We start from the raw sequence: 20,843 nt of genomic DNA, 5'->3' as shown, positions 1-20,843 counted from the left end.
TATATATATATAATTTGATTCCATTTATTTTATTATATACCTCTGTCCTTAACTATGTCTCATTTCTCCCAGGCCAGTTCCTCTGTTTATCTGCTGCAGGGAATAAACCTCCAGCATTCTGCCAGGGTAGAAGAGAAGCAGTAGCCTAGAGAGGGACCTAGGAATCCGACTGCTTGTTAATTAGTGCCCTTTTTCTTTCCCTCTCACTTCCAGAGGTGCCTGGTGTCACTAGCTCCTTACCCTTTTGATTATTCTGTTGTGTAAATCAGATTGGTCCTCAGCATTCCCCATTGTTGGCCACAGGCTCAGTGTTCTTGGTCCTGATAAACTGGTTAATGCTGTCACCTCCTCTCCTGTGTTCTCCATCTCTGTGGGTTTATGCCATTTTATGAAATATTTTCCAGTAACATTTTAAAAGGGAGTGAGAGTAGATGCATAGATTCAATCTACCATCTTTACCAGTAGCAGTTATTCTTTGAGATTTCTTATGATCATCTAAGTCATGTGCTAGATGGAAGAGCAAAATTATATTTATATTTTTAAAAATTATGAGTATGTAGGTTTAGTTGCTTTTTCTAAGCCAACTCTCAAAATATCGGGAAATCTGGCCTCCAGCCTTGAGTCAAAGATAAACAGAAATGTATTGACTATACTTAAAAAGCATACCACTCTGCTGGGTGCTGCAAGAGCTAAACCTGGATAAATGCAACTTAGATTTCAGGCTTAAAGCTTGTTAGGGCATGTATTTATTTTTAACTCAAGAAAGGCACACATTTTAAAATACAGACTTCCTTTCCTAAATGATTCCCCACCTCATAAAAGATTAGATCCAGTTATTGTTAACTCACACATTTTCTTCTCACTCTTCTGTAGAAGTTAACTGGTCTTCCTTATAGGCTTGACAAAAGCACAGTTTAGAGTCCCCAGCTACCTATTACTTAAAAACGAAAGGGAAAGCAAAGTTCACAAAAATTGACTTGAAGTTGTGTGTGAGAAAGACAGAATTTTAAGACTTGTTCCCTGCAGTGGTGACTTTATGGGAAAAAAAATGCCTTTAACTGACCTTGGAAGTCAAAAGGGTTTAGAACATCTTTGAAAGAAGATTTTGAATTTTGGACATAACCAAGTTGGAAGGATATATAGAACTTTATGATTGAGACATCCAATGGCTATTATAAATAAAAATTATAAGGGGTATTAAAATGTACTTTAAGAGAGTAAAAATCATGTATCACAGAATTTCAAGGAAAAAGGTTACATGTTGTGAGAGAATTCAGAGTAACTTCAGAGATAAATTGATAGCCCTAATGAGCTTGAAGGATAGGTAGGATTTTTGACTGGCTGGATTGTTGTAGGTTAGAGAACAGTTTGTACCAACACATGAGGAAGGAGAAACACAATGTATTTTCAGAAGTTAGTCTCATTTATTTGGAATATACTTTGAGTATTGAAGGGCAAATGGGCCTACGGCATGTTCGACATTAAAGCCCATGACTAACTAGCTCTGCTTCCCCTTCTGTTAGGTTGAATGGGGCTCGGTTAGTTTCTGCTAGCTTGGAGATAAATCGTATTTTGGCTAGAGGTCATGATGGTAGGAACAGCCAGAGGAATTCTTGCGTTGTGATAAGTATATATAAATTGATAAAGCTGACAAAAGAATTTGAAGCCATATCGTGAGAGATTTTGAATACTGGAGGAGGATGTAAACAATGAGGAGTAACTGAAGGTTTTAAAGGAAGACAGTGGGATTCTCAAAGGTGTGTTTTAAGTAGTGTAACTGGCAGTGGTGTCTATTGATTGTAGTATTTAACAAAAAGAGGTGCAGGTCCTCGGCAGTTAGTGGCTATTCCAATATGACCCTCACATTTATCTGAATGCATGTTGTAGATGAGCTGTTAGTTGATAATGTCATGTGGTACTGATAGAATTGAATAAATGTGTAAGAACTTCTATACCGAGTTCTATGCTAGCTGCTACATGTAAGGACTTCTGTGTCTAGTTCTATGCTAACTGCTATAAGAACTACAAAATAAATCAAAGACTTGGCATTTTCCATGGAATGTAGAGTATAGAAAGTGAGGGAGGGAAATCCCTAATAAATTTAACTAGGTAGAGTCACTTGGGAGCTAAAAGATGGAAGATGCCCACATGACCTCGAGTAACTGATGAAAGGGTTAGGACTGATTTGAAAGATGGGTGGTGGCAACAAAGTGAATCAATATGAATGAAGACTCTTTGGCAAGAAGGCATTCAAGAACAGCAAAGAAATTTGGTCTAAATGAAACTAAGAGCTGGTGTTGGTAGATCAGTAAGAATAGGTTAGGTGGGAATGTAAGGCCCATTCGTGAAAAGCCTTGAGAGATGGGCCAAGTGATTTGGGGTAAGAAATAAATTTTAGAAGTCTCTTCAACTGAGATTTATATTATTGAAAGAAATCTCAGGAGATTTAATCTGGCAGCAGTATTCATGGATTAGGAGTAGAAGATGGAAATGAAAAGGAGTGTAAGATGCTGTTATGGGAAACAGGTGTGAGGGCTCGTAGTATGTAACCACTGACAGTAGGAATGGAGAGATGGAACAAAGCTGAAAGAAAGACTTTTATGGAAGATTGAAAAAGAAATTAGCACCAAATTGCCAGGAGCTAGAAAAGAAAAAATTGAAGATTAGTCCACACATAATGATTGGGAAAACTGGAAATGTTTATTTGCTTCCAGTTTATATGCAGAGGAGAACAGGGTTGAGAAAGAACATGATAAGCTTGATCTTACACATATTTAATTTTAGATTATATAAACCAAAGGCATATGTTTTTTAACCTATGAGATTGCAGCACAATTGACATGTTCAGGCTAAAGACTAAGGTTTGTTATCTATCAGGATATTATGAAGAGTCAAATATGACTTTAAATTCTGGTTTTGTTTGGTTCTAAGCTGATAACTTTTGCAAATCAAACTAGTTTTTACCTCTGGAAAAGAGTAAAAAATGAAATTAGCAGCCCCTTTATTGAGTGTGTGTTATGTGCTGGATGGCACTTTCATTATTCCATTCATGGGATTTTATTCCTGAAAACAATGAGGTAGGTACTATTGTCATCTCCATTTTACAGATCACAAGTTCAAGCCTCAGAGAAAGCACTTACGTAACCTAAGATCATGTAGCTAGAAAGTGACAGCCAGGATTTGAATGAACGAAGAACTGTCTGTCTCCAAAGCCAGTGCTTTTAACCGATTATGCAATGCTGCTTTCACTGTGCCTCACTACAACATGCACTTTGCCCACTTAGAATTAAGTTGTGTTTTTATTAAGTGCTTACTAAGTGCTGTACATTGTGCTAAGTGCTTTTTATGCATTAATTTGTTTAATCATCTATGAGATCAGTACTATTATTTACGACGAGGAATCACTTATGGGGTGAATATTTCCATTGCCTAGCTGGGAAGTAGCAAAACTGGAATTTATGGTTAAGTTTATCTGATTTCAAGCCTGTGCTCTTTTTTTATTTTTTAAAGTCATTTTGAGTATTGAATAAGATGATAATATCATTATCTTAACCTTAAGGCGTAAACCAAATAGTCTTTAATTAGTAGTGATAGTATTAGCAGCAGCAGAATAGCATAAAGGTGATGGTTGAAGCCATGGAGTGCATGGTGCTGTTATAGGGAATGCATTAAGAGAGAAGAACATATTCTAGAGAAAACAGTGAGGGATATTTATAACTTAGGAACAGCAGGAGGGAAATGAGTCAGAGAGGCATAACAATAACTTAGAAAATATAGTAATGTGGAAGCCTGAGGAAGATAATCGGAAAGATTTGAGACGTAAGTGGTATTATATGCCACATAAATTGGAAAAGGATAAGGCCATTGGACTCTCCCAGAAAACTACTATATAGAGAACTGAGTTCTCTATATCAGTAAACAGAACTACCATCTATCCACTTTCCAAATGCAGAAAGCTGGGAATTTTCCTAAATTTCTTTTTTAACTTTCCTCAATCCTCCCTTCAATTAATCGTTAATTTTGATGGAATTCAGGACACACTACCCCAAAATATGCCACCTTGACATTCAGGAAAACAGCAGAAGCAGGAAGGTCACTTTCTGACCTCCCTCCATTCATTTTATGGCCCTGAAGTGGGCCATAAAAGAATCCTTTGACTTTCCCCTAAAGTCTTAAGACCTTCATTATGGAGCCATACTCTCTACGCCCAGAGGAAAGGAATGTCACACAGGGATACAGAAAAAAATCTGAACAAATTGACCTTGCTGAGTTCTACCCCAGTTTATCACCATTAGATCATTTCTTGTTTCTTTGGATCTTCATTCCATTATGAAGTCTTCCCATGTCACATAAAACTTATTAAATAAATTTGTATGCTTTTCTGCTTTTCTCTTGTAATTCATCTTTTGTCATAAAGTCCTCAACCACGAACGCTGTGATGAAGGAGGAAGAGAAACTACATTTACTCTCCTATAGTCTCAGCCTCCGAAGAAAATCTCTCAAAATATCTTGTCTCTCCTTTCCATCCCCACTGCTGCTTGCCAGCTTGGGAAACCTCCACCTCCAGCTTAGATTCCTCCAGCAACTGCTCAGTTCTTTTTGCTTCTAGACTTACATCTGGGCCCATTCTCCATCATTCATCCAAAATGATGTTTCTAAAATACAGATGCAGTCAGGTCAGTGTTTTGCTTAAAACCTCTCCAAGGGTTGTCTCTGACCTGTCCTGTATCTAGCCTTTCAGCCTTGTCTCACTGCCATTACTCATCCAGTTATGCTCAGCTATGCCAAACTCGTTTAAATTTCTAGTACCTATCATGTGCTCTGGGATTTAACACATGCAGTTTCTTCTGGAATATTCGTTCATTCTCTCTTGCCTTCTCTCATTCCCCTTCCATCTTTCAGGGTTAACTTAATCCTTTATAACTCAGTTTAAGTTTTATTTACTTTGAGAAGCCTTTTAAGTTCCTTTTAGTTAGGTACCCTGCTTTATACTACCACAGCATTTCATGCACCTGCCAAAATAATCACTACCCTATATTGTAATTGCTCATTTAACTTTCTGTCTGTACAAGACAATAAGCTATTTTATGCAGGATACATGGCTGCTCCCGTTTTTATCCCTAGTACCTAAAACACTACTAAACCTGTAGTAGATATTCAATAAATATATCCTTAATAAGTGTTATGAATGAATTATCTTCTATGTTGAGAATACCATTTATAAAATGAAATTGTGATTTTTGTAAACCTCATTGTTTCCTCTTAGTGGGGGTGGAGGTGAAGAAGTATGAGTTTGGCTTTTTTTTCCATTTTAAAATGACTAACAGATAAATGAGACTGATTTAAAAGAAGAAAAAGTTTGATTTAATAAGAAATTCCACAGTTGTGATTATTACAGTGTTAGGGAAATCTTGACGCTCTTAGCCATTCAGTTCAATAATCAGCAGTATTCCATTGGAAGTATTAGGAATATGAACATTTATCTATATAAATAAGTGTGCCAGAAAAAAATAGATTCATGTAAGTAATTTCTTTTAATTTACTTGGAATTCATTTTAAAATGCTGAGACTTCAAGGCATTCTTACAAACCATGAAATCACCCAAGTTAGCCACATCTGTTCAAATGTTTTCAAAACTTACCCTAACATTAGATGGCAACCCAATTTTCACCTTCTCTAAAAGGGAACACAGCACAATTTAGATATATGTGAAACAATAAACATACTTTTATACAAATGAAAATTATAAAATAAGTTTTTAAAGAAATCGTATTGCCTTTTTAAAATTATTATTATTATACTGTAAGTTCTGGGATACATGTGCAGAATGTGCAGGTTTGTTACATAGGTATACACGTGCCATGGTGGTTTGCTGCAACCATCAACTTGTTATCTACATTAGGTATTTCTCCTAATGCTATCCCTCCCCTAGACCCCCACCCCCCGACAGGCCCTGGTGTGTGATGTTCCCCTCCCTGTATCCATGTGTTCTCATTGTTCACCTCCCACTTATGAGTGAGAAGATGCAGTGTTTGGTTTTCTGTTCCTGTGTTAGTTTGCTGAGAATGGTGGTTTCCAACTTCATCCACGTCCCTGCAAAGGCCTTGAACTCATCCTTTTTTTATGGCTGCGTAGTACTCCATGCTATATATGTGCCACATTTTCTTTATCTAGTCTATTATTGATGGGCATTTGGGTTGGTTCCAAGTCTTTGCTATTGTGAACGTGCTGCAGTAAACATACGTGTGCATGTAGGAGATTGATTTACAGAGTCGCTTTGGGTATATTAACCCGGAGTAATGATTATGCTGGGTCAAATGGTATTGTCTAGTTCTAGAGTCCTTAAGGAGATCGCCACCACTGTCTCCACAGATGTTGAAAGCTAAAGTTTATACTCCCGACGCTAACAGTATAAAAGGCATTCCTAATTTCTCGACATCTTCTCCAGCCATCTGTTGTTTCCTGACTTTTAATGGATCGCCCAATCTGGGACTGACATGAGGATGGTATTCTAATTGTGGGTTTTGATTGGGCATTTCTCTAATGACCAATGATGATGAGCTTTTTTTCATATGTTTGTTGGCTACATAAATGTCTTCTTTTGAGAGTGTCTGTTCATACCCTTCACCTTTTTGATGGGGTTGTTTTTTTCTTGTGAGTTTGTTTAAGTTCCTTGTAGATTCTGGATATTAGCCCTTTGTCAGATGGATAGATTGCAAAATGTTCTCCCATTCTGTAGGTTGCCTGTTCACTCTGATGAAAGTTTCTTTTGCTGTGCAGAAGCTCTCTAGTTTAATTAGATCCCATTTGTAGCTGTTCCTTCTGCTCATCCCTGCAGGTATAGGGGTGGTAACAGCAATGCCAGTGGTTCTCAGTGAGGGGTGATTTTTTATTTTTATTTTTATTTTTTTGAGATGGAGTTTCACTCTTGACCCTCAGGCTGGAGTGCAATGGTGTGATCTCGGCTCACTGCAACCTCCGCCTCCTAAGTTCAAGCGATTCTCCAGCCTCAGTAGCTGGGATTTTTTTTTCCACCAATGACACCTGGCAATGTCTGCAGACATTTTTGATTGTCATGACTTTGAAGGCTATTAGCATCTAGTTCCTGGCCTTGGCCTTAAAATTCTCTCTATACTTTTCTTAACGAACTTATCAAATGTCATAGCTTTAAAAACATCCATATAACAATAACTTAAAGAATAGATGGCATGAAAACTATGTATTTTTCAATGTAGTTTGTTATTTTATGTACTTAAATTATGAAAAGAATCATGAAAATTCATTGAGAAATTAAACTTTTCAAAAGTCTGTTAGTGACTTCGTATTTTTCATTACAATGATATTGATAGAGAAACTTATCAAAGAGAATGGCAAAAATTGCATTTGGAATGATTAAGTGCTGGGATACAATAATCCAAATTTTGAGTCGAAGCCAGAGACAGACCTGAGATAGATTAGGAATAAAGTTGCTATTTTCGATGAACAGTGTGAATATTAGTAACATTAACTTTTAGAAAGGTAAATAGAAAGGTTGTACCCCATAAATAAGTCTCTGGAATGTGCACATCTGGATGCTTCACGTACCTAAACTGACCTTCCTGTCACATGCATACATCATGCTTTTGTGCTACAAAGATTCTACTTTTTAATAAGGTGCTGTGTCTTAGCAGATTCATTAAAGAAAGTGGCTGGCATAGGCTTTACTTCTTGAGGAGGTTCTCTCAAGACATCAAAGGGCCTTCGAGCTGGCTAAAAGTAATCCAACAAAGATGAATTTTTCTCTGAGTGCTTATGTCTGTTAGAGCTTGAAGCTAGTGGAGTTTAGAGAGGCCACAAAAGATATTGTAAGGATTTAGTCATACTATTTCTTGGTTCCTCAGCCATAGAAACCACTGGGTTCTTTATCCCGATTTCTTGACTTGGAACCTATGTGTCAATACTGGTGAATCAGTAATAGAAAGGGAGAAGAGATTGTGCATTTTCATTTTTAGAGGCAACGTCGCTGTTGCATCATTAGTGTGTGATGTTAAAATATAGAGTACAGTATATTTGGTAAGCTTCAAGAGACCAAGGAGATTGTCTCATTATCTTGTTTACTTTTGCAGCTTCATCATCTAGCAAGGCCTGGCTAATAATTATTGTTCAAAAAGTGTTTGTCGAAGAACTGACTGAACAAATGAATGTGATAGAAATATTTTATGTGAATTGAAAATATCACTGGGTACATCCAGATTTTAATAAGTCACCTCTTGGATATATGAGTATTTTATAATGGTAATATTTTGGTTTAACATAGCAGCTTACATTATTTTACTAGGGACTAAGAGAACCACTTCTATGGGATAATAACCATACTAAATTTGGTTTAAAAATCTAGTTATTCTTTGATAGTGGATTACAGAAATTATGTAGAACTTCAGTAAAACATTTTCTAATGAAAGAATGCTAATTAATAAATGATAAGGTATACTCCCCACATAAAGAGAGTGGTCATAAGTCATTAAGATGCGACTGGAAGGTTCGTTTGGTGGAAAGTTGTTAGAAAGGGTCATTAGCACAGAGTAGAAAGGAGAGTGCTCCCCAGCACTGGTGCCAGACGTATGCCAAACAGATAGGAGATTTTTTTACTCTCAATATCAAGACCATTTAAATAGTATGGCTTATATTTAATGTAAATCATAGACTTTTTTGTTTTGCTGCTTGGTTTTTGTTTGCTGGTTTGTTTTAATTTCAGGTTTGATTAGACAAATTTGTAAGTTACTCAACCTTTCTTGGAGTTGGACCTTCTTAAGGCTTGTCTGCAGCTTTGGAATTTTACTAGTTCTCAGTGCCCTCGGAACTTTCCTAATATAACTGCAAGCATAATAAACCTATATGTGACTTCTTTTTGTTCATAGGCCTAAGGAAAGGCCTTATATTGCTTTTCTGTATTCTTGAGAAATTATCTAAAACAATGTTTTATTCCTTCCACTTAAAGGCAAAGAGTTGGGGGAGCCCAATTTGGCTGCATACATTTTTGTTTACTACTTTGTGACTGAATCTAGCTTTGAATCTAAAGCTAGTGTCATTCCCCAAATTTACAATAATCTTAATGTTATTTCTTTGTAAGAGTTTTGGCATTCTTAGAGATCCTATGCCTTACAACATTTTTGAAATGACTTTAAACATGTTTTAAGCAGAAATATAATTAGTTTTCCTTACCTTGCAAACTATTTTGGAATTAAAGTTTTTTGTATGGATTTTTTAGGACCAAATAAGATAGCATTTATGCTGTCTAATTTCAAACTTCTTTCTTGTTTTTTGTATTTCCCTATTTTCAGCTTTCTAAGAAGTATGGAGTACATGTTTGTGGAGAAGGTGGAGAGTATGAAACTTTCACTTTGGATTGCCCTCTATTTAAGAAGAAAATAATTGTGTAAGATATCATTTCAGCATTTTCTTTTTTTTCCCATAAATTTAAGTGATGGAAGCAACTTAACATTAAGCTTGAGGCAACTTTTGTTGGGAAAAATAGAACATGTCCTCTAAGTTCACAAACACTCAATTTGTTTAATACCAGTGAAGTTGTCTGAATCCCTAAATCAATACCTGACAAGACGAGGCCTTCATAGAAGACTATAAACTTTTTAGACATTGCACTTTCGTTTACTTGCTGATTATGGCCTGCAGTAAAACTGGTACCTACACACTGACACTTTTATCCTTTCATGAAGTGTGAATTGCCTGTATTATTTATCTTTCATTACAGCTACATTTGATAAACTGCCACATCAGTAGCCTGTGGGTTCCATTAACTCCATCCTCTTTTTTCTTTTTCTTGGCTTTAACAACTTAGAATGGTAATGCTAAATGTTTCTCTTCAGTTATTTGAGGTTATTTTTACAAATAAACTTTGTTTTTAAATGAATTTAGTTGATGGTGAGTAGTATGATTTCTTTGCCATAAATTGTTAAAATTAATGTAGTGAAAAACAGAAACTTTCTTCAGGTTGTTACCTTATTATCCATGCTCTAATTTATGTTGCAATTTTTATATGCTAAGAGAACACTTTATCTGCTTTTCTTAAGCCTGTATGCATCATGGAAAAGATTGTCAGAGTTAAGCTTGATTGAATGGAAGTCTTCAATATTTCTAACACTAAGACTTAACCTCTTTGTACGTATTAATAATGACGGAAGGCGTGATCTAAGAAAATCAAAACAACAATTCTAGGTGGATTTTCTTAAAAAATGCATTTATTTTGTACAAGATGACAGGACATTTTCATTACCATATGCAGTATTCATGCACTCTTGCTTCTTTCATATTATTCTAATTTCTTTTCATTAATAATCACCAAAATCATTATCTATTTGACAAATACTCATCAAGTACCTATTACCTCCAAAGTGTTTTTCTGGGCACCACTGATGTTGAAATAGTTTCTGCCTTCAAAGGGGTGGAAAAAGACATCGGTGTGTAATTATAATACAAGGTGGTAAAAAATAAGTCATAAGTTTATTCATGGGAGAGTACATATTTTTTTTGCCCATGATGATCACAAAACAATTAATGAATCAACTATTGATAAGTTATTACTTCTATGAAATAATACTGTTATATTATTTATTTATTTATTTTTTTTTTTTGAGACGGAGTCTTGCTCTGTCGCCCAGGCTGGAGTGCAGTGGCCGGATCTCAGCTCACTGCAAGCTCCGCCTCCCGGGTTTATGCCATTCTCCTGCCTCAGCCTCCCAAGTAGCTGGGACTACAGGCACCCGCCACCTCGCCCAGCTAGTTTTTTTGTATTTTTTAGTAGAGATGGGGTTTCACCCTGTTAGCCAGGATGGTCTCGATCTCCTGACCTTGTGATCCGCCCGTCTCGGCCTCCCAAAGTGCTGGGATTACAGGCTTGAGCCACCGCGCCCGGCCTAATACTGTTATATTATTCAAGAAAAACATTTGCATGCTAGGGTGAAATTATAGTAGAAAATTTGGGATATATTTACTTATTAATATCGGACTAACCAAATTAGAAACAAAAAAGCACAGCAATAAGAGGAAAACATGCCAAAGAATAATAATTTCTCCATTTGCCAGACAAATTGAGGCCCCAGAGCACCTGGAAGTCTTTATGGGCAACGTGGAATTACAAGACATGTACTGCTTTACTCTACATAACCAGAAGATCTGTTTATCATAGTACTTTAGACCTAGAATATGAATCCTTTTCAACTTCCTCATTTTGCAGACAAGGAAACCTAAGCCTGATAGAGACAGTGGCATGAAGGGAATTACTCATGCTATTAAAGAGAAGTTGTCAGGGAAGATGGTTAGAACCCTCTAGTGCTAAAATGAGCTGTTCACTGCAAAGCGTGAGTAGAACTCCGCAAGTTGCTGCCCTGCTCTGTAGGAGTTCTTCCTGTAACCCAGGAGATGGACAGGCAAATCAACAATAAGTGATAGGTGCTACCCTGCAGGTGTGTACCTTGCAAACACAAAGGAAACCCTGTCTTTTCATTCTTACTCATTTGTGAGTTAATCACCAATCTCATTCTGATATTTACGCATATTCTTTGCTTATTTTTTTCTTCATAAGCTATGCCTCACTTCAGCTTCATACTTTTCTTTTGTGATACCTTTTCTCTAGATTGCCTTCTCATTTCTTACCACTTTGCTAAATCCTTTCATTTTTATATGCTTTGGCTGCCATTGCCTCCAGTGCTTGTTCCCATACTTGTCAGAGCATACCTTAGGCTATATGCTAAATATTGTTGGACTAATTTGTAATTTGTTGTTGTTTATTTTTGTGTATATATGCTGTTTCACATACTTATATATATATTCCTTTCTTAGGTTATAACTTGAAGTTATAGGTTGGGAAATATCCTCAATTGGCAGAAAAACAATATCACTTAATGTAAACAAAATCTCCCCTCCTCTTTAAAATTGAAATGTCCTAAGCATACCTACCTGATACACAATAAATGCAAAGATGTGAGTGAACGTGTTTTGTGCATTCTAAAACTGTATGTAAATGAAAGTTACATTATTTAGATATAATCTTCCATATAATACAATTAAAAGATGAGCTTGGTTCCTATAACTGTGTTTTAACAATTGAGTATTAATAATTTTGGATCCAATCATTTAGAATTCATTTTGGGGACAAATTTAATAACTTATGTTACATTTGATGTAATAGTGGTCTGCCACAATTAGCATGCAACTAATCATTTATTAGAAATCCCATTTCAAACGTCTGATTCAAATGACATTTTATTTTTTATAAAAAAAGAAGACTACCTCTAAGGTGAGAAAAAATAAATTTTTGCATGCAAATTTATTTGATTATAGTTAGATATCTTTTTTTGGTGGGGAGGGGCCAGGTGGGCCAATGTGATCATGAGGATCCTTAGAAGAAAGACGCAGGAGGGTCCGAGTCAGAAAAGGGGATGTAACAACAAAAGTAGACTAGAGTGACGTGGAGCCATGAGCCAAGAAATGTGGGAAGCTTCTAAACGCTAGAAAAAGCAAGGAACAGATTCTCCTTTAAAGTCCCAAGAGAGAATGCAGTTGTACCAACACCTCAGGGTTTTGTTTGTTTGTTTTTAAATTATACTTTTAAGTTCTGGGGTACATGTGCAGAACGTGCAGGTTTGTTACATAGGTATACACATGCCGTGGTGGTTTGCTGCACCCATCAACCCATCGCCTACATTAGGTATTTCTCCTAATGTTATCCTTCCCCTAGCCTCCCACCCCCAACAGGCGCCCATGTGTGATGTTCCCCTCCCTGTGTCCATGTGTTCTCATTGTTCAACTCCCACTTATGAGTGAGAACATGCAGTGTTTGGTTTTCTGTTTTTGTGATAGTTTGCTGAGAATGATGGCTTCCAGCTTCATCCACGTCCCTGAAAGGACATGAACTCATCCTTCTTTCTGGCTGCATGGTATTCCATGGTATATATGTGCCACATTTTCTTTATCCAGTCTGTTGTTCATGGACATTTGGGTTGGTTCCAAGTCTTTGCTATTGTGAATAGTGCTGCAGTAAACATACGTGTGCATGTGTCTTTATAGTAGAATGATTTGTAATCGTTTGGATATATACCTAGTAATGAGATTGCTGGGTCAAATCGTATTTCTAGTTCTAGATCCTTGAGGAATCGCCACACTGTCTTCCACAATGGTTGGACTAATTTATACTCCCACCAACAGTTTAAAATTGTTCCTATTTCTCCTCATCCTCATCCAGCATCTGTTGTTTCTCCGACTTTTCAATGATCGCAATCTAACGGCGTGAGATGGTATCCGTGTGGTTTGATTGGCATTTCTCACCATGATGATGAGCATTTTTCATATGTCTGTTGACTGCATAAATGTTTCTTTTGAGAAGTGTCCTGTTTTATCTTTGCCACTTTTTTGAATGAGGTTAGTTTTTTTTGTGAATTTGTTAATTCTTTGTAAGATTCCATCGATGAAACGGTTTTCTATAATGAAGTAATTAGAGACAGTCATTTTTGGGTTCTATAGTTATATGCCAGTTCATGCTTCCACGCTGTATCACACTTTGGCAGGGCAAGAAGATCACTTGAGGCCAGGAGTTTGAGGCTGCAGTGTCTATAATTGCACCACAGTTAACTCCAACCTGGGCAACATTGCAATACCCTTCCTCTAAAAAAAAAATATATGAGTGAATAACAATAATAAAAAATAATAAATGAATTGGAAGTTTATTATAAGAATACTTTTACCCAATTCCAATTACATTTTAAATGTTTAAGGAAAGACTAGTTATCAGCCTTTTCTGGAAATAATTATTTTATATTGCTTTACCTAGAACAAGTTGCAATTCACTTTTTGGTCATTAATTATGAAGTCATTCCCTCTAGATACAAATTTTTGAGATGAGAAAATGAGCTGTTTCCCTAGAAGCCCTCTGAGAAAGATTATACCTAACTTTTTAAAAGAAAAGACTACATTGAGTCCTCAAATTAGAAACCTGCTCTCTTATTACTTAGTTTACTAATATATAGTTTACTTAGTATTTACTAAGTAATAGTTTACTAGTTTGGTGTATTATTAAAGTTTCTTAGTTATGTTTATTAATTACTAAAGTCTTAAGTTGTGTTAATGAAGTAATTCATTTTCTCTCTCTGTTCATGATATTGTTTTTATGTCAGTATTGAGAATTCTATAGTTCTATTTTAATTCTCAAATCACTGTAATTAAGCTGCAAAGTTGCCAGTAAATGGGACGGAGTATATGGAGGGTGGTGGGTGGGTGATGCTGATGATGTATGGAGGATGGATGGATGGAAGGATGGATGGAAGAATAAGAATGAAAAAAGAAGAAAGGAAGAACCAAATCCTATGGTTAAAACACTTTATCCTCATTTTCATCTCCATCTATTCGTATTTTCTGCCCCTCAAGGCATAACTCAGTACAGAACACAGTAATGCAGTGTTTCAAAATGAGGATAAAGCAAGTACTTTATCTTATTTGCCTTCTTACATTGATTCTGTATCATCTGAGAATTTATTTACATTTATGAACTATTTTCCTTATATTTAAATGTTCAGTCCTACTAATCTTTATTTTTATTATGGTAGAGATTCATATAGTGTTATTGGTGTATATATATATATATGTGCATACATGAATATGTTTATATATGCAATATTCATATATGAGAAAGTGTGTACAGTCATGAGACACTTAACAATGTGGAAACATTCTGATAAATGCATTGTTAGGCAATTTTGTCATTTCGCAAGCACCAGAGTGTACTTACACAAATATAGATGGTATAGCCTACTACACACCTAGGCTATATGCTCCTAGACTACAAACCTGGACACCATATTACTGTACTGGAGACTGAATAACTATAACACAGTGGTAAATATTTGTATATTTAAATGTATCTAAACATAGAAAAGGTATAGTAAAAATATCATATAAAAGCATTTTTAAATGGTACACCTGTATAGGGCACTTAACATGAATGGAGCTTACAGGACTGGAAGTTGCTCTGGGTGAGTCAGTGAGTGAGTGGTGAGTGACTGTGAAGACCTAGGACATTACTGTACACTACTGTAGACTTTAAAAGCACTGTACACTTAGGCTACACTAAATTCCTTTTAAAAATAAAATTGTACTACAACATTATGACAGCTATGATGTCACTAGGTGATAGGAATTTTTCAGCTCCATTGTAATCTTATGGCACCACTGTAATACCCAGTCGGCCTTTAACCAAAAATAGCATTATGTGGTGCATGACTATATTCACATGAAGATAGGTAATTGAAAAATCATCATGAGTTTCTGATAGTTTCACTAATTAGTGTGCAATTGTGAGGATAGTTAACAAAGTTTAAATGTACATTCATTTATTCAACAAATATCTAATGAATATTAGACAGTATACTTCATACAGAGCTCCAGGTGGAGTAGAACAGGGACAGGCAGACAAAGATGAACAAAACTGGTTCCTCTCTCAGAAGAAAGGCACGCAAACACATAATTATAATGTAGTGGATGTGTTATGAAAGGGCTATAAATGGGATACTAAAGCACATAAAGGAGAAAACTAGCACTGTCAAAGGATGTCAGGGAAGGCTTCATGGAAATTACATTTGAGATGTCTGAGGATAAGTGTGAGTCCTTCGGGGATATCTGTATGCCTTTTAGTGAATACAGAAACCATATGTTTGAGCAAGAGAGGTAAACAGTGGTTCAGTCCCAGCCTAGCATAGTTGTCCTTTGAGAGGAGAGGTGGGGGCAGAGACCATGGCTGAGTCTCAAGAGGGAATACCATTTTTTTTGTTTTTGAGGGGAGAGGTAGGGCCCGACCTCACACCTCAGGAGGCTGGTATCAAGGAAGAGAGGCCCAAGTCAAACCCAGCTGCCCATTTAATGTTGTTAAGTAGGGGTGAGCCTAGTGTAGTAATGAAAGAGAACATGGGCCTGTTCTTGGCTGTGGAAAAGACCTAGCTATGTGACAGGTGGTAACTGCTGCACTGACTAATGGAGAAAGGAAAGGAGGACAGCCAGCTGGGAAGCATTTTTGCTGTGGCACAATTGTCTTAGTTTTCTGGATTAATCTGAGGATATTCTGACAGATTCTGCTTTCAGGATTCAGAGAAATCCATGAAGCAGAGACCAGAGTTCCTTGAAAATTGAGTATCATTGTGATACCATATGAGAGAGAAGAGCAATAGTGAGTGGTATTATTCTGCTTGAAACTAAAAGCTGTTCATTTGAAATCTAGTCTCTCCTGGTTGACTCTTGCTTTGTATAAGTGAATGAAATGATGTTAGTCAATTAGAGATTATGAATTTAATAGAATTTATAAAAACCACAGTCTTCTTCATTTAGTGCTCAGAATGTCATATATTCTCTCTGGATAATAATCCTGCTTCAGATCATTTAAGCTATTTGCTGTCATCCCTCTGTTTCTAGTGGGGATAACTGACGTGAGAAGGGAGGACCTAAAACCCTTTCTACTGAGATGGTATTAGTTCAGATTAATTACAGTTTTGGCACACCCCATTGTCGAGAATATCAAAACCAAGCTGCCTGAATTAGACATAGTTAAGGCTCAGGGTCAATGTCCAAGGCCAAGGTCTGGAACAGATATATTGACATTTAATTTAAGAGTAAGATTGTAGAATAGGAATTGAGGTTTGATTCAAGAGCCAAGATAGGACCAGAGCAGGCAACTGTGGAGGAAATGGAAAAATGGTAAGACTAGGGCTAACAAACCAAGTTGGGGTCAAGCCAGAGAGGCAGGTAGTAGCAAGCAGGAGGGCCTCGTCTGTACTTTCTCTTTCTGCTGCTCCTCCTCATCATACCTGGAGGCATCTTTGGTTGATGTAGACTGTGAAGGCAAATTATATGTTTCCATCAGGATGCTGAATCTTTAATGACTCTGTGTCTGTTATAAGTTGCTTTCCTTTTAATGTCATGGAAGTCTTTTTAATGTTATTTTTTCTAAGCATTAGAAAGATACGTATTTGATACTAAAGGTTCATGAATGATAATTGGGGTTTCTTATCATCAAACGTACTTTTTTCTTGATCTTTCAAGTTGAAAGTAAACATTTTGCTTATGAAAGTTTAATAATTTGGAGCCAAATATTTTGAGATTTCTTCTGTTGCCACCAAGTAACTTTACATGATACAAGTCGATTCAAAATATTTTACATTAGCAACAAAAGTCAATGTCAGGATTTATTTTGCTGTACTATAATGATCAAAATGATAACTATTAATATAAACAATAGAAGTACTTCCCAAGGCATTACAGTGATATGAGGAATTTCTATTTTTAAATTTTCAGTTGAAATTCAAAACATTATTACTCTCTTAATAAATAATAAAAAAATAATTAGTTATTAGAACTTTACACATAATCTTAGTTATTCGTATGTGCTTTACAGGGTATCTTTGATAAAAATCAAGTTAATTTGCATGTATCCATATGGTGCCGGCATACAGTTCATACCATTTTACCTGAATGTGGTAATTACTATGTCAGACAATCAATTTTAATAGCAATGATTCTGCAGTGTGAAGAGTTCATCTAGAGCTTAAAACCATCACCAGTACTGCTTTTGTGAAGGATAATTGAGACTTTGTGTGAAACACTGAATGAATTACCTCTTGAAAATGAAAAGAATAATGAAGATAAAGCACTAATGTTTAATGCTTAGCCTATGCCAAGCAAATATGTGAAAATGAAATTGAACAGGAATTTAAGTCTTAAAATTGTTCAGAGAGCTTTGAGTGAACCTGAAAGTTGAACTCTTATGTTCTTATGAAGATAGAAAGCCTCATTGTTTTTTCTTAAAAGCTTGGTATACTTGAACCTTTTCCCAATGAAATACTGGATTATTAAAAATATTTATTAATCACTACATGTTGTATACTAATGGAAATAAATATATAACAAGAATGTTCAGTCTCTTCTAGTCAGTAGGAGGAGTGATTTGTCACAATTGTTGTAGCAGATAAATGTATTATAAAATTCTTGTATTTCAGGGATTCGTCAGAAGTAGTCATGCATTCAGCTGATGCATTTGCACCTGTGGCCTATCTACGCTTCTTAGAATTGCACTTGGAGGACAAGGCAAGTAAATCTAAGACTCACAGTGATTTTGATAGAAAATTGAGATATATGCATTGGCTTTGCATATATAATTCTGTAACAACAGATGACAGGAAAAGAAAATTGATTTTATCATTAGTGTTTTTTTTTTCAGCTCTTCAGTCAATAACTAAGAATTTTACAAATGCTTATAGTTTTGAGAGTTATATATGATACAAAAGATATTACACTTATGAAAAGTTTGCAGGTCAGTTAGAAAGGGAATAGTATATACATTAAACAATGAGAGGACAATATAAACCAAATATTAAATCATCTAGCAGGATCACATTTAAGTTACCGTACATAAGCGTTAGGGGAAGGGTTTGAGGCTAAATTGGATCGTCATTATTCAAAGGTTAAGAGAGGAAAAGGAGAAATGAAACCTTTATCCAGGAAAAGAGAAGTACAAATGGAAGATGAAAGTGAAGCAAAATTATAATAAAGAGTTTTATTTTAAATATGCTGTCAAGATAACAGTAAAATTTTAATTTGAAGATATCTTGTGGAATAAAGTTCTGGATTATATTCCTTGATTGAGAGATCTGATCCTTCAGATGTTGCTTTATATTAATTACCATAAAAATGATAGCTGAAATTATGTGAAGAAATGAGTGTAGTGACAGAAAAGGGTTAGAAAATGTCTTATGTATATTTAGTGTTCTTTCCCCCAAGTCTTGAGGCACACCCACAGTTACATATTTTACATCATAGGAAATCTGAAGGAGTAAGAGGATTAACAAGAATTCGGCAAAAGTAGGAAAAGAATGGTAATGCCAAAAATCTCAAGATGGGAGGGTTTCTACAGGAGAGGATAATTGTTGGTGCCAGTTCTTCAGAAGAATGACAATGGGCAGGATTGAAAATAGGTTGTGGAATTGGGCTGGATAATGACTATTGGTGACCCTTTATCAAAAAGCTGGTAACTCCCACAAGAATTAAGTTACACTATCCAAATGTTTTTCAGATTTACTGGAACCCCTAACTTGTAGTTTTCTGCTACTTTTGCTACCATGTACACATACACAAAGTCAAAAGCACTGAATTCATGTGTAGACACTCCAGCCATTCTATGTTCCACTCTACCCAAATAGCTCACTGTTCACCTTTTGTTTTGATATTTCGTTGGTCTTCGGTATGATACCTCAAAGAAGTAATACTGTTATCTGAAATAGGCTGCGAAGATAACAGTATTTTAGATAACAGTATTACATCGTTGAAGTGTCATATTCACTGACACTGAATAAATATGGTGCATTTTCCTTTTTTTTTTTTTCAGGTGTCCTCAGTGCCTGACAACTACAGAACATCTCATTATATATATAATTTTTGAAAAGTGTTTCGGAACATTGTTCGTTAAAGCACCATTTTTATACAAAAAAATTGCACAGTATTTTCTCAGTTACTATGACTAGGTTTTTTTTTTTTTTCTGACTCTTTTTTTTTTAGAAAAACATACTTTCATTAGAAGAAGCTAATGGAACCATTTATTAATTGGGAAAATGTCAATGGTGTGTTCATTAATAGTGCCAACTTTTTTGGGATTCACTCTCTTTTGTTAACACATCTTCCCTATGACCTTTTTTTTCTTTTATTTCATCTATAAACCCCATTTCTGTAGTATTTCTTTTTTTATCACACTAGTTTCTTTCCCTCCTCTCTTTCTTGCTGCATTCACTACCAATAATGTCATGATGGAGAGGAATTTGAAAATGATGAAAAGATGGTCACTTTATTTAGCCAGTCAAGCTTATTCTACTGGGTGTCGCCAAAGTGATTTATCATTTTTGTTTTAAATGTATTCATGGTTGAAGGGTTTCAACATTATTGGACAATTATGAGGAATGTCCTTAACTCTTACAAGTTATTTTATAACTGATTTTTAAAATGCTGTTTTTCAGTATTACCAATGTTGACCTTAGAAAACTTTTACTAAAAAATAGACTTTATGTTTTAGAACAGTTTTAGGTTCACAGTGAAAACAGAGCAGAAAATGCGGAGATTTTCCATATACCCTCTACCTCCACACATTCACAGCCTCCCCTACTGTCAATATCCTATAATAGAGTGGTACATTTGTTACAACTGATGAACCTACATTGACACGTTATTATCACCCAAAGTCCATAGTTTACATGAGGGTTCATTCTTGGTGTTGTACATAATATGAGTTTTGACAAATGTATAATGACATTTTTCAACCATTATAGTATTATACAGAATAATTTCACTGCCTTAAAAAGTCCTCTGTGTTTTACTTATTCATCGCTCCCTCTCCTTTAACCCTTAGCAACTGATCTTTTTACTGTGTACATAGTTTTGCTTTTCCAGAATGTTATGTAGTTGAAATCATACAGTGTATAGCTTTTTAGATTGGCTTCTTTCATGTATTAAGATGCATTTAGGTTTCTCTATATCTTGTCATGTATATGTAGCTCTTTTTTTTTTTTTTTTAGTGTAGAATAAAATTTTATTGTCTGGTTCTACCACATTTCATTTGTCCATGCACCTACTGAAGAACATCTGAGTCACTTCCATGTTTTGGCAATTATGAATAAAGTGACTATAAACATCCATGAACAGGTCTTTGTGTGAAGATAAGTTTTTAAGTTTTCAGGTGTGTAAATACCAAGGAGCACAATTACTGGATCATATGGTAAGATTATGTTTAGCTTTGTAAAAAACTGCCACACTGTTTTCCAAAGTAG

At 35.6% G+C, this 20,843-nt stretch overlaps 1 protein-coding gene across 1 annotated transcript in view; it reads left to right on the top strand.

The window, feature by feature from the left end:
- The window catches only part of DPH6 (diphthamine biosynthesis 6), a 178,529-nt gene extending 157,903 nt beyond the window's left edge, over nucleotides 1-20,626 (top strand). The window contains exons 7-9 of the mRNA XM_017894294.1: nucleotides 9,321-9,415; nucleotides 18,030-18,117; nucleotides 19,415-20,626. Coding sequence (XP_017749783.1) covers nucleotides 9,321-9,415; nucleotides 18,030-18,117; nucleotides 19,415-19,468 — 237 coding nt within the window. The 3' untranslated portion in view covers nucleotides 19,469-20,626. The remainder of the gene's footprint in view (nucleotides 1-9,320; nucleotides 9,416-18,029; nucleotides 18,118-19,414) is intronic.
- Nucleotides 20,627-20,843: the final 217 nt, after the last annotated feature.

Source organism: Rhinopithecus bieti, unplaced genomic scaffold (assembly GCF_001698545.2).
Source record: "Rhinopithecus bieti isolate Rb0 unplaced genomic scaffold, ASM169854v2 scaffold_23748, whole genome shotgun sequence".
In the NCBI taxonomy this organism is placed as follows: Eukaryota; Metazoa; Chordata; class Mammalia; order Primates; family Cercopithecidae; genus Rhinopithecus; species Rhinopithecus bieti.
This window is presented reverse-complemented; position numbering and strand designations above follow the sequence as displayed.